This window comes from Gopherus evgoodei, chromosome 5, assembly GCF_007399415.2.
Source record: "Gopherus evgoodei ecotype Sinaloan lineage chromosome 5, rGopEvg1_v1.p, whole genome shotgun sequence".
Taxonomy (NCBI): Eukaryota; Metazoa; Chordata; order Testudines; family Testudinidae; genus Gopherus; species Gopherus evgoodei.
The window spans coordinates 135,726,149-135,744,417 of NC_044326.1; the positions used below are offsets into that span (position 1 = coordinate 135,726,149).

The following is an 18,269-nucleotide window of genomic DNA, read 5'->3' on the forward strand; positions in this document are numbered from 1 at the left end:
CTAAATAACAGGTCTGATTTTCAGAGGGTTTGAGCACCCACAACTTCTATTAGAGTCAGAGAAAGCTTCAGAGGATACTTATTTAGGTACCGAAGTAGGAACTATGGGGTTGAACTTGCGGTGCCTGTGTTTTAAATGTTATCATGTGTGAATTACTAGTTATGCTGGATGGTATCGGGAGTGACCAATATTCACGGCTGTTGACGGAGGCTCAGAAAGGCATGGCAGTTAGAAAACATTGTTAAATCTGCCTCTGTACTAGGTGATTAGGGGAGAGCTAATGTAATGCCTATTTTTTAAAAAAGGCTGCAGAGATGATGTTGGCAATTCCAGGCCAGTAAGTCTAACTTCAATACTAGGCAATCTGGTAGAAATGGTAGTAAGGAACAGAATTATTAGACACACAGATGAACACAATATTTTGGGGAAGAGTCAAGATGGCTTTTGTAAAGGGAAAATCATGCCTCACCAATCTATTTCTTTGAGGGTATCAGCTCACATGTGGACAAGGGTGATCCAGTTGATGTAGTATATGTGGACTTTCAGAAAGTCTTTGACGAGATCCCACACAAAAGGCTCTTAAACAAAGTAAGGAGTTGTGATAAGAGGGAAGGTCCTCTCATGGATCAGTAACTCGTTAAAAGACAGGAAACAAAGGGTAGGAATAAATGTTCAGTTTTCAGAATGGAGAAAGATAAGGATCTGTACTGGGACATAGAATCATAGAATATCAGGGTTGGAAGGGACCTCAGAAGGTCATCTAGTCCAACCCCCTGCTCAAAGCAGGGCCAATCCCCAATTAAATCAGCCCAGCCAGGGCTTTGTCAAGCCTGACCTTAAAAACCTCTAAGGAAGGAGATTTCACCACCTCCCTAGGTAACCCATTCCAGTGCTTCACCACCTCCTAGTGAAACAGTTTTTCCTGATATCCAACCTAAACCTCCCCCACTGCAACTCGAGACCTTTACTCCTTGTTCTGTCATCTGGTACCACTGAGAACAGTCTAGATCTATCCTCTTTGGAACCCCCTTTCAGGTAGTTGAAAGCAGCTATCAAATCCCCCCTCATTCTTCTCTTCTGCAAACTAAACAATCCCAGTTCTATCAGCCTCTCCTCATAATTCATGTGCTCCAGCCCCCCAATCATTTTTGTTGCCTTCTGCTGGACTCTTTCCAATTTTTCCATGTCCTTCCTGTAGTGTGGGGCCCAAAACTGGACAGTACTCCAGATGAGGCCTCACTAATGCCGAAAAGAGGGGAATGATCACGTCCCTCGATCTGCTGGCAATGCTCCTACTTATACAGCCCAAAATGCCATTAGCCTTCTTGGCAACAAGGGCACACTGTTGACTCATATCCAGCTTCTTGTCCACTGTGACTCCTAGGTCCTTTTGTGCAGAACTGCTGCCTAGCCACTCGGTCCTTAGTCTGTAGCAGTGCATGAGAATCTTCCATCCTAAGTGCAGGACTCTACACTTGTCCTTGTTGAACCGCATCAGAACTTAATGCTATTCAATTTATTCATAAATGATCTGAAAAAGGGAACAAACAGTGACGTGGCAAAATTTACAAATGTCATAAAATTCAATGTTGATAAATGCAAAGTAATACACATTGGAAAACATAATCTCAACTATACATATAAAATGATGGAGTCTAAATTAGCTGTTGTCACTCAAGAAAGATCTTGGAGTCATCTTAGATAGTTCTCTGAAAACATCCTCTAAGTGTGCAGTGACCATCAAATACGCGGCAGCAGTCAAAAAAGCTATTGTTATGTAAGGAACCATTAGGAAAGGGATAGATAATAGGACAGAAAATGTCATAGTGCCACTATATAAACCCCTGGTACGCCACTACCTTGAATACTGGAACTGGAAAAGGTATAGAGAAGGCCAACAAAAATGATGAACAACTTCCATATAAGGAGAGATTAAAAAGACTGGAGCTGTTCAGCTTGAAAAAGAGTTGACAAAGCGGGAATATGATAGAGGTCTATAAGATCATTATTAATGTGGAAAGGGAATAGAGAAGAGTTTTTTTACCCCTTCACATAACACAAGAACAAGGAGATGAATAGGCAGCAGGTTTAAAACACACAAAAGGAAGTACTTCTTCACACAACACACAGTCAATCTGTGGAACTCATTGCCAGGGGATGTTGTGAAGGCCAAAAGTGTAAGTGGGTTCAAAAAAGAATTAGATAGGTTCGTGGAGTATAGGTCCATCAATGCCAGAAGATGGGACTGGATGACCAGAGTTGGAGCACTTGATAATTGCCCTGTTCTGTTCATTCCTTTCAAAGCACCTGACATTGGCCACGGTCAGAGACAGGCTACTGGGCTAGATGGAACATAGGTTTGACCAGTATGGCCATTCTTATGTACACAGTGATGTGGGTTGGTAGATAGCCAAGCTATCAGTGAGTAAGGTTAAGATGGATCTTAGTGTGTTTCTGCTCTTCAGGCAGCTAATAGGGATGAGGAGTTGGAGCCTAGGTTATTGTGGGAGCAGGGGAGCCTTTGACCTTTGGTGCTGGCTCTCCTTAGGGAGGAGGAAGCTCTCCAGCCTCCACCACTGGTTCTTCAGTGAGCAGGCAAAGCTCACTCCTCCCAAACCCACCGCAGCTGGTTCTGCCACTCATGAGACTTTGAGGGGAGGGGGCTACTCTGGCCAAGTATTCCTGTTCTATGGGTCACCCATCCTCAGGGCAGAGGGCCAGGAAAGCGGTGCTCTCCCCACCAGCCTTGGAGCAGATGGTTATGGGAGGCGCCAGCCCCTCCTCATTGCAGAGAGCCCTATAGGGGATTCACCACATCTGGCCCTGTTGTAGCGGCCTTTCCTCATGCAAGGCTCAGTGCTGTGGTGGCAGGTTGCTTCCTCAATGCCAATAAGCATTTCTTGAACAGACCTTATCACACCGCTTATAACCGTACCACCTGCTGGCTGCCACTAGTGTCACCACATCTTTTTCTAAAAGGGGGGGGGAAGAAAAGAAAATCTTTAGACCAAAAGAAAAATCTTTAAGTTACTATAGTAAGTAACACAAACATTAGAACAAATAAATACCAATCATGCTACAGTTTAAAAAGCTAACCTTCGCAGTCCTGAGATGATGATATGCTTTCCAGTGGCCCTGCATGGGAAAAATTAACAGGAGACATATCATCTTACTTCCCTAACACATCGATACATGAAGAGCATCATGAGGCATTCCGTACTTATCTTCATTTCCAGGATTAATATTTTTGTCTGGAAATACTATGGTACTATCACAGATAAATTCACCCCTACGCAGAGAGGTCAACACAAGGCTCATGTGCCACTTAAGTCTCATTTGAAACCCTGTTTTTGAAGACTTAACTAATGTTTAGGATTTCTACTGTCCCTCTTTCTCCTCAGCTGAAACTAACGATTGAAAAACAAGTGGAAAGAGAAGAGTTAAACAAGAAAGAAATGTCATAACCCTTTCTGTCTTTTTATTCCAGACACCTAAACTGTACTTGTGTTCCAGGTGTATTCATTGCCATACAGGTCTGGAAAACCCACTCTTCTGGAGCATCTGTTCGTCATTAGGAGTACTGGTCAAGTGGCTATTCTACATCACGGAGAGAGGCTGAGAAAGTGATTGAGAGTAAAAAATATATTCCTATCCAGTCACCAAACCTGCCATGGCCTCCGCCACAGCTCGAACCAGTGTGTCAAAGAAGCACATCCAATTTATAGCTTTTCAGGTCACTCTGATAGGAACGGTCTTCTGTGGGAATGTGCTGATTTGGCCTACGGAAGCCAGTCACTGGCTAAATGTTAAGAGCATTATACAGGAACTGGTACGCCGAGAGCACAATGTCACCATCCTAGTGTCAAACGCTTCCCTCTTCATCACACCGCATGCTGAGACGGCCGAGAGGTTTGAGGTGTACACTGTGCCCTTCGGAAGGAACTACATTGACTCTTTGATCAGAGAGATAGTGAACTTGTGGCTGTATAACAGACCAACTGCACTGACCTTCTGGCATTTCTACAAGGAACTGGGAAAGCTGATCAGCAAAGCAAATGAGATGACTAGACAGCTGTGTGATGGCGTGCTAGGCAGCCGGGATTTAATGGCCCGGCTGCAGAGGGACAAGTATGATGTGCTTCTCGCCGATCCCGTGACTATCGGCGGTGACCTAGTTGCTCTCAAACTCGGAATTCCATTTGTGTACTCTCTGCGTTTCACACCAGCCTCAACAGTAGAGAGGCATTGTGGGAAGATGCCCTCTCCGCCTTCATATGCACCCGCAGCCCTATCTGAGCTCACAGACAAGTTGTCATTCGGTGAAAGAATGAAAAACATAGTGTCTTACCTCCTACAGGACTATGTGTTTCAGAGCTACTGGGGAGAATGGGATTCGTATTACAGTGACATTCTAGGTAAGCATTTCACTCTTTCATCCTTAAATGATATTACATCCAAAAATCTGTGTCAGAAGAATGTTCATGTTGCAAAGACAAGCGCTTAAAAGTTAGGAGGTATCAGATTTAAAGTTGCCCCAGACAACATCAGTCCGGCCCCACTGTGCATCTGCATGGGCATAACTGAGCCTTGCCCCACACCACACCATTATGGCAGAGCTAGGAATAGAATTCAGCTCTCTTAGGTTGCAGTCCAGTGCCTTAACCACAGGAGAACAGCCTTTATTATTATTAATTATTATTATTTGTATTACTGTAGGACCTGGGAGTCCAACTCATGGACCAGGACCCAATAGGGTGACCAGATGTCCCGATTTTATAGGGACAGTCCTGATATTTGGAGCTTTGTCTTATATAGGCACCTATTACTCCCTACCCACTGTCCTGATTTTTCACACTAGCTGTCTGGTCACCCTGGGACCCGATTGTGCTAGGCACTTTAAGGACGTTACAATCCAACCTTTCCAACTGTCTGTCTCATTTACTGTCCCTCTGATGCACTAAATGAGGTAGGGGTCCTGTAGAACAAATTGCATGCGGTCATGTAATTACAGATTGTTATAATGTGTATTTACAAGAGGATAGATGAGAGACCAGGGTTTTATTCCCAGCAGTGCCAGAAGTGAATTTGTGTTTCCATTGGACTAGAGTTATCCCATCTCTAAAAGAGGGTTAATGATGCTTGTTTCTCTTGCAGGACAGGGGCACAATGACTATCTCAGTAATAAGGGGTGTGAGGAACTACTAGTGCCAGGTGTTGGAAGAGGTGACACTAGAAGTCCTAGCCCAGTGCTGCTCCTAGACTGAAGGATGTTTGATGGGTGTATATAAGTGTAACCCACTGATTCAGTGATATTATGTGTCCTCTTCAAGTGGCTGGTTCCCATAAGATGATAAAACCTACAAGGGCTGCTAGCTCATTGAGGTAGTTACTGTTTTAGCTCAAGTGGTAAAGGTTTGTACTGTGGTGTTGGAGGTCCTGGGTTCAAATCCAGATGAGAAGCAAGCAAGGACATCATTTTGCCCATTCCCTCTGTGCTTTTTGTTAGGTTCAAAGGAGAGCTAGTGCTGAACTCAGTCAGGTGTTTGCACACAGTGCTACTGAGCCATACATTGATAGATTTTAAGGCCAGACAGGACCATTAGATCCCTTAGTCTGACCTCTATCCATGAATCACCAGCAGTCCCCATGGTCTTTCCATAGCTCAAAAAAAAAAAAAAAGCCTAATACCTTTCTGAGTCGTAGCCATGTTAGTCTGTATCAGCAAAACGAACGAGGAGTACTTGCGCCACCTCAGATGCCACAAGTGCTCCTCGTTCTTTTTGCTAATACCTTTCTGTATTTTATGTGCCAAATTTTCTTTGTGGTCCAAGGCACAAGATATCGGCCACAAAAGCACAGGGCTAGACATTTCACCCCTCATAGAAGGTGAGCAGAAAACGTTACAATCTTTTTTTTATTTTTATTTTGAAGAGTCAATTTTTTAGTGTGCTTTGTCTTAGGAACCCCTAATTCAGCTGACTTGAGATTCTCCCCATGAAGCGAACCCTGGCCCATGGTACAACCTGCCAACATTCACAATGAACAACTGTCTTTTCTGGGGCATTTTTAGAATCCTAACTACAGCCTAAATTATAGAGAGGCTGCTGCCACAATGTTCTAAACAACCACCATGGATACTCTCCTCCTTGAACCGCTTCCATATTGCGTAGCACTGGTATGACCCAGAACCCAAGCCATTTTCCCCTAATGGCAAGACTTTGGAGGCTCTTCTGTGATATAGGGCTCAATATAGGGGTAACTGGGTGAAATTCTCTGGCCTGTGTTACACAGGAGATCAGATTAGATGATCTAATGAGCACCTTCTGGCCTTAAAATCTATGAATATAGTGAAGATGGCTTTCAAGTTTTCTCTGTGTTCGTGCTACAAATCAGTTGTGGATAAAGACTGAAGACAAAATACGCTCTGCCGTGACTGTTCCTTCCCAGCATGGCAATTTGGCCGGGTGAAGGAGAGGAAAATTCAGAGGTTCTCAGTGGATATACTGAAATCAAGCATGGCTTTGTAACCAAAGCCCATACTTACATCACAGGTTAGTTAAAACCAAGCCTCTCTTTTCAAAACAATTATGCTTACATACACTGCATCCGATAATAAGCAATGAGGGCACTGCGATTTGTTTCATTTCACATAGAACCTTTGTTTTGACTTGTTGTCAGTGGAGCTCATCTGTCTTGTAATGCTGATAGTTTACTTAAATATTAATGACATAGGATCAGTGAATGACATTTTAATAGGTTTTGAACTGTGAACTGCACCTTCAGCTCTCACTGACTCTGACCAAGGCTCGGCACCTTGCAAGATTGAGCCCTTTACGCTTTAAGAAAATGAACCTCTATTGTCATACTGCAATCACAGCAGATCACTTGACTCCCCTTGGTTTCCCATAGCTATTCCATTACAATACCCGTCTGCTTTTGTATGGGAAGAATGGACAGAGAGAATGAAAAAGGAAAGAATGGTCCAAACGGTACGCATAAGCTGCAATGAAACACATTAGGACAATAACAATGTGACTTGGCAAACAATGAGAACTCTTGCAGAGCAGAAGCTTAGAAGCTATTTTTCTCTCACAGTGAAAGGGACTTTAAGTGATTTCTTAAGTGCAGAGAAAATAGGTTACCAGGAAAAAGCTAGTGCTTTACTAGACTTTCAGATCCAGTCTATAGTACATTACTGTCCCCTGGTGGCAGACAGAAGAGCATACAGCTCTTATACCAAACATCTCATTGCATGGTATCTAGTCTAGTTCCATTTCAGGTACTTATTTGTCCTGTCTTACTATTGCATCTGAGCATTTCACCATCTTTAATGTATTTATCCTCCCAACACCCCTGTGAGGTAAGGAAGTGCTATTATCTCCACTGTACAGAGTCAGGGCCACCTCAGATGCCAGGGGGGTCAGGGAAAGAAGCTCAACTTCCCCTCCCCCAAAGGGGCCCTCAGAACCTGGCTCACATATAGGGGGCGGGAAGGAGCTCAGACCCAGTGTTGAAGGGGCAGAGTCCCCCAGATCCCAGCTTGCATGGGGGTTTGAGGAAAGCCCCCCCCCCCCCCGAAAAGTTAGAGCCCCTTCTAAATTAGCTGTACTACTCAGGGCCCATTCCTAAGAAGAGGAAACCCATTTATCAGAAGCAGATAGTGGCAACAGGCCTGTAGCTCATTCTCACATTTCTGCCAAGGGCAGAACTTGGAGTTTGAACTTGGAGTGCAGTGCAGATTCAATGGCCACAGCAGGCCTCTCATCCATCCAGTTACTGAGAGAACAGACTACCTGCAAATGCTTTTGTTTCAACAGAGCTCTGGTCTTGCTGCACGTGGGTATTTCATTCTCTTCAGCAGGTGGCAGTGGGTGGGTATTGTTTGCTGCCAGGGTTATTTGGCCAGCCAGTAACACTGAGGAGTCCAGAAGGACCCCAAGCTGCAGACCAATTTAACCATCTGAAAGACATCCTTGACCACTGGGGATGCTGTAGAGGAGGCAAGTTCTTCATTCTAGGCAGGTTAGATGCCTAACTCCCTTTGAAGCCAAGGAGACTTGGGCACTTGTCTAAGTACCACTAGGAATCTAAGCAGGTTAAGCACCTGTCTACCTCATCAGGTACCTAAATACCTTTGTAAATCTTGCCCTTATCTCTGATTAAAAGTCAGTGGGTGCCGAACTCCCAGTTGTGCCGTTAGCTTTAAAAATCACATGGAACAGCAAGTTCGTGGTGTTCGCTGCTTCTGATAGGGAGATCTGCAAAGTTTGCTCCATTCCATGCTGAATAGAAGTCCCCTCCAGGTTTTCCAGAAAGAGATGGGTGTATCATCAATCATGGGATGTTTCTTACTGACAGCATGAATTTTTTATGACTCACTCTTTTAAGGCAGATCCCTGTGTGAACACAGCCTTTGTCTGCTGATTCACAGCTGCTGCAAGGATGCTAAATTTGCAGTGCACCTGCAGGATGCTACTTTGCCTCTCCCTGCTGGCTGAGAATGTGCTCTCTGGGAAGGTGCTGGTGTGGCCTGCGGATTACAGCCACTGGATGAATCTGAAACTGGTGACTGAAGAACTGGCAAGCATGGGCCATAACATTACAGTGCTGGTCCATTCAGCATCCCTTTCTGTCAACACTACTTCAGTTTCCGCTCTTCATTTTGAACCCATCGAGGTTGGATTTACATCTGACAATCTGCAATCACTGTGGGAAAAATTTCTGCATTTCTGGATTTATGAGAAAGCTCAGGTCTCCTTCTGGGAAATGCATAGCACGATGAGGAGCCTCTCACGTAGCGTTTCTCACACACACAGGCAGATATGTGATGGGGCAGTAAAAAGCAGGAAGCTGCTGGAAAAGCTGCGGTTGTCCCAGTATGATGTCCTTCTCTCAGACCCAGTGCTGCCCTGTGGGGAGCTGCTGGCGGAGCTGCTGAGGGTGCCGTTTATCTTCACCCTGAGGTTTTCCCCAGGCTTTGCATTTGAAAGACTGTGTGGTCAGATATTGGCTCCTCCTTCTTACGTGCCAGCTGCCACTTCTGAGCTACAAGAAAAGATGTCCTTCTTGGAGAGGACTGAAAACTTATTGCTCTACCTCATTCATGACCTTCTGCAGCTCCTGATTTGGAAGGAATGGGACTCCTATTATAGCAGCGTGTTGGGTGAGTTTCCGTAAGTACTCACCTCTATTTTCGAAAGGGATGGGTAACATAAGGTGACAAAATGATTGAGGATAGGGCCAGATCCTCAGCTGGTGTAAATGGACTTCAGTGGAGCGACGCGGGTTTCTATGAGCTGAGTATGTGGCCTTGTCAACGTAGAGGTTTCACTGGAGGGTAAACATCTGTATATCAGAAGTAGTGAAACATAATCAATGGTCTTTTCCTCTGAGACAGAGGAAGATATCTGAAGTCAGTGGGGCTGCCTCTCCTCTGACACTGTTGTAACTCAGGAGTGACTCTATTGAAGTCAACAGAGACATTGGCCTAAAACAGGGAAAAATGAGGTCCTGGACCCTCTGATTACAGCAGCTACATTGAATCCATACGACCTCTCTCCTCCTTCTCCTTCTTCTCCTCAGCCAGTGACGCTGTCCATTCTGAAGTGTGTGGCTGGAATCTCCTCTGAAGCGCTTGTGAAAACCTTGCAGGAATGAAGACTCCTTTTGTTGTTTATGTACAGTGGTGTCACGTGTGGCTGCTACCAGTATGTTTCACCAAACCACAACTGACCTGGAATGCCATTGGAAGAGAATAACAAGAGGACCCATGAATAGTTCACTTCCAATTATTTTCTTTGTCATGGTGCAATATTTCTTTAGAGCAGGAGGATGCCATCATGCACATGGGTTGAAAATTTCTCTTCTCAGTCAGACACTTCTTGTTTCTCATGTCAAATGCAGCACGGTCCTCCTCAATTATCCAAACTAGGGTCATGTCCATCTTTGGTTAAAACCAACTTTGCACATAGACAAGCCCTTAGACCAGAAACTCTTCTGTTATCTGAAACCTCACTTAGCTCAGGTTATTCTTGCCTTCACTGCATTCAGATAATGGAGGTTGTACCTAATTTTGAAACTGAGAGATACATCTGAGGGTATCTAATGCGTACGAAGGAGCTGGAGCTGATGACTGCAATCATTCTGTTGCTTTTCCGCATGGCTTCTTCCAATTGCTTCATGATGAAACTGCATTTATTTTCTTTTGGGGACTGCTTACAAGTTTAGGTCTGATTGACAGCCTGTTGGAAAGAACCCCATTGGCTTAACTGAGCCCTTCTAACATGTAAGAGGGAAACCCTTGCATGAAGAGGATTAAAGGCTGTATATTCCTTGCATAAGAAGAATTTCCAGGTGGCCAGGTCAGCTGGCTTTGGGGTCCTTTTATGCCACAGAGTGATAGAAGGAGGGCATGACAGAGTGAGAAGAGACCCAGGGTATTTAACCCAGCCTACTAGCCTAGGGAGAAGCAGCCAACATAGGAAACAAGGCAAAGCAGAAAGAAGAAAAAAAACTGGTGAAAACAGAGGCCAAAAGAATCACAGATGAACTATCCCAAATAGAAGGGGCCTATGCTTGTTTTCACTAGACTTTTGTAGCTGGAGATAATTGATTGACAATTAGTTTGAGATAGTTGATTGCCAGTTAACTCCAGGAAATTTAACATGTTCCTAAAGACTTACTGTGGACTCTCCCCACTGTAGACAGGCTGTGCTGATCCCTGGAGAAAAGAACAGGACCTGTGTAACATGATGAAATGTGTGCACTCAGGGGCAGCTCTAGGCATTTTGCCACCCCAAGCACAGCAGGCAGGCTGCCTTCGGCGGCTTGCCTGCGGAGTGTCCGCTGGACCCTCTGTAGGCAAGTCGCCGAGGGTAACCTGCCTGCCACCCTCGTGGTGCCGGCAGAGCGCCCCCCACGGCTTGCTGCCCCAAGCACGCGCTTGGTGTGCTGGAACCTGGAGCCACCCTTGTGTGCACTGTGTCCACACCAGCCTTTACAAATCTGTTAATTACCTCAAGTTAATTGGCAATCAATTAACTCCAGGTATAAAAGTCTTGTGAAAGTGTCAGGTAGACTCAGGACTCAGTTTGTGAGACCACTCTGTTTTATTAGCACAGTGCTCTGCTAATAACACCCAGATAATGTGAGCCCCCATGCAAGACCCAAACAGTCTTATTTATACAGATAAAAGGGCGCAAACTAAACAAAGAGACAAAGAGAGCAAAATTGTAAAATTTACCTGGGGCACAGCATGCATCTCCTACTTCCTTACTAACTCTTATCGATCTAAGGCTAATACTTCACCAATCGCCCTTAAGCGGAGCAATTGTTCTACCTTAATGTTGGCTTTCCTGACACCTGGATGACAGCATTCTTTTCATTTCTACTTAAAGGCACATACAGCATTCTTTAATTCATTCTATTTCTTTAATATAATTCATTTCACTTTCACAGTCCCTCCTTTTGGTCAAGCTTATGCAAAGACCAACAATTACCGGGTTCCATATATTAATCGTTCTTTATCTCTTCGTTCATCAGTGATATTTAACATCATCATATTAGCACTCTGTTTTTGGGCAGTCACCAGGGTGGCATAACTTACACAATTCTGGATACAGCAGGAGATTAACTGAAAACATACAAAAATCATTAGGTTTCAGAGTAGCAGCCGTGTTAGTCTGTATCCGCAAGAAGAACAGGAGTACTTGTGGCACCTTTAGAGACTAACAAATTTATTTCAACATGAGCTTTCATGAGCTACAGCTCACTTCGTCAAATGCATAGAATGGAACACACAGACAGGAGATATTTATACATACAGAGAACATGAAAAGGTGGAAGTATGCATACCAACAGGAAGAGTCTAATCAATTGAGAGATGAGCTATCATCAGCAGGAGAAAAAAAACTTTTGAAGTGATAATTAAGATGACCAATAGAAGGTGTGAGGAGAACTTAACATAGGGAAATAGATTCAGTTAGTGTAATGACCCAACCATTCCCAGTCTCTGTTTAGGCCCGAGTTAATTGTATCTAATTTGCATATTAATTCAAGTTCAGCAGTCTCTCTTTGGAGTCTGTTTTTGAAGTTTTTTGTTGCAAAAATGCCACCTTCAAGTCTGTCACTGAGTGAGTAGAGAGGTTGAAGTGTTCTCCCACTGGTTTTTGAATGTTATGATTCCTGATGTCAGATTTGAGTCCATTTATTCTTTTGCGTAGAGACTGTCTGGTTTGGCCAATGCACATGGCAGAGGGGCATTGCTGGCACATGATGGCATATATCACATTGGTAGATGTGCAAGTGAATGAGGCCCTGATGGCGTGGCTGATGTGATTAGGTCCTATGATGGTGTCACTTGAATTGATATGTGGACAGAGCTGGCATCGGGCTTTGTTGCAAGGATATGTTCCTGGGTTAGTGTTTATGTTGTATGGTGTGCGGTTGCTGGTGAGTATTTGCTTCAGGTTGGGAGGCTGTCTATAAGCGAGGACTGGCCTGTCTCCCAAGATCTGTGAGAGTGAGGGATCATCTTTAAGGATAGGTTCATTGGCCAAACTGGACAGTCTCTTACGCACGCTGGAACTTGTATACCACCTCCAATTTATTTCAACCCCCCCCTTCCACCCTCCTCCCTTGTCCCTCTTCAGGGACCCCTCTCACGAGCAACTCCTCATACAGGAGGTGCAAACGCTCCTCGCCAAAGGAGCCATAGAGGAGGTGCCGGAGCACGAGTGGGGCAAGGGGTTTTACTCCCACTACTTCCTAATCCCCAAGACAAAGGGAGGTCTCAGACGTATCCTCGATCTGCGGGAACTCAACAGATACATGATAACGTTGAAGTTCTGTATGGTATCCCTGGGGACCATTATCCCATCCCTGGATCCTGGAGACTGGTATTCCGCCCTCGACGTGCAAGATGCCTACTTCCACATAGCCATCTTCCCACCTCACAGGAGGTTCCTCTGGTTCGTGGCCAACCGCCAACATTTTCAGTTCGCAGTCCTCCTGTTCAGCCTCTCTACAGCCCCAAGAGTATTCACCAAATGTATGGCTGTAGTCGCCGCCCACCTTCGCCGCAGTCGGATACACGTGTTTCCGTATCTAGATGACTGGCTCATCCGTGGGACCTCCGAGGCGCATGTCCTCAGTCACGTCCGCATTGTCAAGGACCTTTTTCTACATCTAGGCCTAATGATCAATGTGGAAAAATCGAGTCTGATCCCTACTCAGACGATAGAATTTATTGGCGCCACCCTGGACTCCAGTCTCGCCAAAGCCTGTCTATCACTGTCATGGTTCCAGACTATGGCAGCCATCATCCAGAAACTGCGAGCGGCACTGTTGACTTTGGTACGCACTTGCCTCGCTCTCCTGGGCCACATGGCAGCCTGTACATTCGTAATGAACTACGCCAGACTGTGCCTCCGACCCCTCCAGTCGTGGCTCAACTCTCAATACTGTCCAGCCAGGGATCCTATGGACATGGTCGTCACCGTTCCTCCGACCGTCCTAGACTCCTTCGAGTGGTGGCTGGATCCTCCATGGTGTGTGCAGGGCTCCCGTTCCATCCGCCCCAGCCCTCGGCGTCCCTGACAATGGACACATCATCCCTAGGTTGGGAGGCTTACCTCAGGCACCTACGCACCCAGGGCCTTTGGTCATCTCAAGAGCTGACCCTCCACATCAACGTCCAGGAGCTGAGAGCGGTTCGCCTCGCTTGCCAGACATTCCGACAACACTTACAGGGCCGTTGTGTGTCAGTATTCACCGACAACACAACGGCCATGCACTATATAAATAAACAGGGCTGCACGAGATCTTCACCCCTGTGTCAAGAGACCTTACGACTGTGACTTCTGCATAGCCCACTCTATGCACCTCATCGCGTCCTTTCTCCTGGGAGTTCAGAACACACTGGCGGATCGCCTCAGCAGATCCTTCCTTTCCCATGAATGGTCCCTTCGTCCGGACGTTGCTCTTTCGCTCTTCTGGAGGTGGGGGTTTCCCCGGATGGACCTCTTTGCGTCCCGCGGGAACAGGAAATGCCAGATGTTCTGCTCCTTTCAAGGCCTCTCACTGGGTTCAGTGGCGGACGCCTTCCTTGTACCGTGGACGACGCACCTACTCTACGCCTTTCCACCATTTCCGCTCGTCCACAGGGTCCTACTGAAAGTATGCAGGGACAAAGCCCGCTTGATCATGATAGCTCCAGCGTGGCCTCGGCAGCACTGGTACACCATGTTGCTAGACCTGTGCATAGCCGACCCTGTCCCCCTGCCTCTTCACCTGGACCTGATCACCCAGGACCACAGCAAACTGCGTCACCCGGACCTTCAGTCCCTCCACCTCACAGCATGGCTCCTGCGTGGCTGACCCAGTCTGAGCTGCGTTGCTCTACCCCAGTGCAACAGGTGCTCTTGGGTAGCAGGAAGCCTTCCACTAGAGTGACATATTTGGCCAAGTGGAAGCATTTCGCGTGCTGGTGTGTGGAGCGGAACTTCCTTCCCACTGAGGTCTCCATTTCCAACATCTTGGATTACCTCTGGTCCCTTAAACAACAGGGCCTAGCGGTATCATCTCTGTGGGTCCATTTGGCGGCCGTCTCTACCTTCCACCCAGGAGAGGATGGCCGCTCGGTATTCTCACACCCGATGGGGTCTAGATTCCTTAAGGGCCTAGAGCGCCTCTACCCCCAGGTACGCCGCCCTGCCCCTACATGGGACCTTAACCTAGTTCTTGCCAGACTCATGTCCACCCCATTTGAGCCGTTAGCAACTTGCTCCCTTCTCTACCTCTCCTGGAAAACCACTTTCCTGGTGGCCATCACATCAGCGAGACGAGTCTCGGAGCTTCGGGCCCTCATGGTAGATCCCCCATATACTGTGTTCCACAGGGACAAGGTGCAGTTGCGACCGCATCTGGCCTTTCTCCCCAAAGTGGTATCAGCCTTCCATGTTAACCAGGAGCTCTTCCTACCTGTCTTCTTCCCAAAGCCACATTCGTCTCGCAGGGAGCAGCAGCTATACTCCCTAGACGTCCGTAGAGCACTCGCTTTTTATGTTGAGCGAACTAAGCCATTTCTGAGAACCCCCCAACTCTTTGTCGCGGTGGCTGAGCGTATCAAGGGCCTACCCATCTCATCGCAGCAGATTTCCTCCTGGGTAACGTCGTGCATCCGCGCCTGTTACAACTTGGCTCACGTCCCCTCGGGCCATGTGACTGCGCACTCTACCAGGGCTCAGGCCTCATCGGCTGCTTTCCCCGCTCACGTGCCCATTCATGAAATCTGTCTTGCAGCGACCTGGTCCTCGGTCCACACCTTTGCCTCCCACTATGCCCTGGTTCAGCAGTCTAGGGATGACGCAGCCTTCGGCTCCGCAGTGTTACACTCTGCGACATCTCACTCCAACCCCAGCGCCTAGGTAAGGCTTGGGAATCACCTAACTGGAATGGATTGGAGCAATCACTCAAAGAAGAAAAGACGGTTACTCACCTTTGTAATTGTTGTTCTTCGAGATGTGTTGCTCATATCCATTCGAAACCCACCCTCCTTCCCCACTGTCGGAGTAGCCGGCAAGAAGGAACTGAGGAGCGGTTGGGTTGGCAGGGGTATATATCCAGCGCCATGGCGGCGCCACTCCAGGGGGTGACCTGCCGACCCACCGGAGTTGCTAGGGTAAAAATCTTCCGATGAGCATGCACGCGCGGCGCGCACACCTAACTGGAATGGATATGAGCAACACATCTCGAAGAACAACAGTTACAAAGGTGAGTAACCGTCTTTTTTGAGGAGTCCACTTGGTACCACCTCTGGTGCCCAATAGCTTCCCTCCCTCCACAGCCTACTGGCTCGAGGTCCGGGGTAGCCAGAAGGATCCCAGGTGCAATCCGGGGAGTGGGCTAACTTTCCATATCTTTGCTTCCAGAGCCTGTTGGTGTGCGATTTTAACAACAATTTCTTCACTTAACAAATTTGGTCTCACCGTACTGAAGACAGACTGCATCCATTTATATTGATAGGTATCCAACAATGATCTTTTCCTTTGCTTTAACAGATGGATCAAAACCTTAATATTTTCTGATATTACCAAAAACATCTTATGTTCTAAATATCTGCATTTCAGTACATTCCATAGCTATCACAGTATGTTTGTTTGTTTTTTTACTTTCATTTGTTTTTGTAATAGGTTGTTCTGTAGCTGGTATTACCTTTTTCTGATTTTCTGAAAGACAGAAATAACATTTTTCTACCCCTTTCGGGCTGGCAATGATTATTGCTTAAAAGATTCCTTTCTTTTACAAATACCCTTGCTGATTGCAGTCAAAACAGAGGAATTATCCCCATATTTTCCTGTCTTTTTGTTCTATAGACAGGCCAGGTTTTAATGGCTTCCACTTTTTAAGGGTTATGGGGAAATTATCCCACTGTTTAGTTATTAAATTCATGAGGAGGTGGACCTCGGTTTTTCTTCTTATATAGCAGACCAAGTTTGTAATGTTTTTCCTGATGTGTTAAAAGTTTATTCACAGGTAATAGCTGAGAAGTATCATTACCATATTACCTTAAAGAATTTTTCCAAAAATCATATACACTATACATTGTTGAGGGGTACTTACTAACATTAAATTTATTTCAATGTTTAATATTAACAATAACATTAGCGTCAAATCTATTAAAGATATCTTGTTATATCATGCCTTTTATTTAGGCAATTTGTTTGCTGACCAGGTGTGTCCTTTATTTGCAGCTTCTTTTGTGCTGGCAGTTCTCACCTTCCTTTATCAGTTAAGTAATTTGCATCAACACAGGCTTGGCTTTTGGATTCAAAGCCATCAGAAGAGCTCAGAAACTTTGTCTTAAAAGGGACATAATCAACTTCCACTAGAGTTTTGATTTCTTTCCACTTTCGACTCCTGCTTACAAAACACACAGAGATCTGAAAAAGAAAACACAGTCTATTGCGGCTCTTTTGGGAGCCCTAATAGGATTTTAATTCAGTAGCATGTTTCATTTGCATTTCTTTTACCCCTTTGTACAATATACACTGCACGTGTCCGAGGGAAAATGCACATTCCTTCTATACTATAACTTTTAAAACATTAGCCATATCAATTTTTACATAAGGTGTAACTGTTTCTTTTGTTCTTACAGAGTTTTCATGTACCCTTATCACGGTGACAGTCTGATTACACAGAGCAATTTTAAGGCTCAGGCCTTGGCTACACTGGCGCTTTACAGCGCTGCAACTTTCTCGCTCAGGGGTGTGAAAAAAACACCCTCCTGAGCGCTGCAAGATACAGCGCTGTAAAGCGCCAGTGTAAACAGTGCAAGCTAATCCCCACGGAGAGGTGGAGTACGTGCAGCACTGGGAGAGCTCTCTCCCAGCGCTGGCGCTGTGACCACACTCACACTTCAAAGTGCGGCAGTGCTCCCGCGGCAGCCTTTGAAGTTTTGAGTGTAGCCAAGCCCTCAGTGTTTTTAACATTGCTTCTTTTTGTTTTATGCACCTCACCTCTGCTGTTGCTTCAGAAGGACACTGTCTTTTTAATGCTTCTACTACAGCTCTTGTCTGCTATTTTGTTACAAAAACAAACAAAGAAAAAATCCAGAATCTTTTCCTATTCTTCTGATTTTGACTGCCCTGCTGCAGCCATGAGCTGATCTTTATTTAAAAACATTTTAAATTCTGTAAAAGAATCAAGTTACCCTTTAAGGGTTAAATGCCAAATTCCAAAGCTAGACAATACTGATTACCTGTGTCTGGGCAAAGGTCTTGTCAGTTTTGCAACTTTGAATTAAAGAATTAAATGAATTTTTAGTGACATTAAAAACAAAAACAATTTATCTTAAACCTACAAAACAGGAGTTTTACAAACCAGGTGTCCTGGTTTAGATTCTCAGAACCTTACATATTTCCACAGACAAATAGATACATACACATTTTCTTTTCCTTAACGTTCCTTTTACGCTGCTTTGTATTTACATAGCTGTACATAGATTACATTCTCTTTATACATTTGGGTTGATTACATTCCCTTTATACATTTAGGATGGTTACGTTTCAGTAGAACCCCCTCGTGTTTTTTTTAGTGAATTTGACTAAATTGTCCATAGTTAAATGATTTCAATCAGATAGTCTCTTTATTTGGATTATTTACAGGCATTGTTTTGGAAAAGGGCTCATTTTCCCTTCAGAATGGCTGCAAAGAAACCAAGAATTCTCTCTCTTTAACATGGTCCTTTTTAACATTTTCACAAAGTTTAA

The 18,269-nt window shown here is 45.4% G+C and overlaps 1 protein-coding gene across 2 annotated transcripts in view; it reads left to right on the forward strand.

Moving 5' to 3' along the window:
- Window positions 1-3,655: 3,655 nt before the first annotated feature.
- LOC115652830 (UDP-glucuronosyltransferase 2A1-like) overlaps window positions 3,656-18,269 on the forward strand; it is a 42,037-nt gene continuing 27,423 nt past the window's right edge. The window contains exon 1 of one of the 2 annotated variants that reach the window (XM_030565356.1): window positions 3,656-4,415. In XM_030565356.1, coding sequence (XP_030421216.1) covers window positions 3,671-4,415 — 745 coding nt within the window. In that variant the 5' untranslated portion in view covers window positions 3,656-3,670. Of the gene's footprint in view, window positions 4,416-8,425; window positions 9,164-18,269 lie in introns of those variants that run through there. The other variant, XM_030565357.1, reaches the window with a different exon arrangement.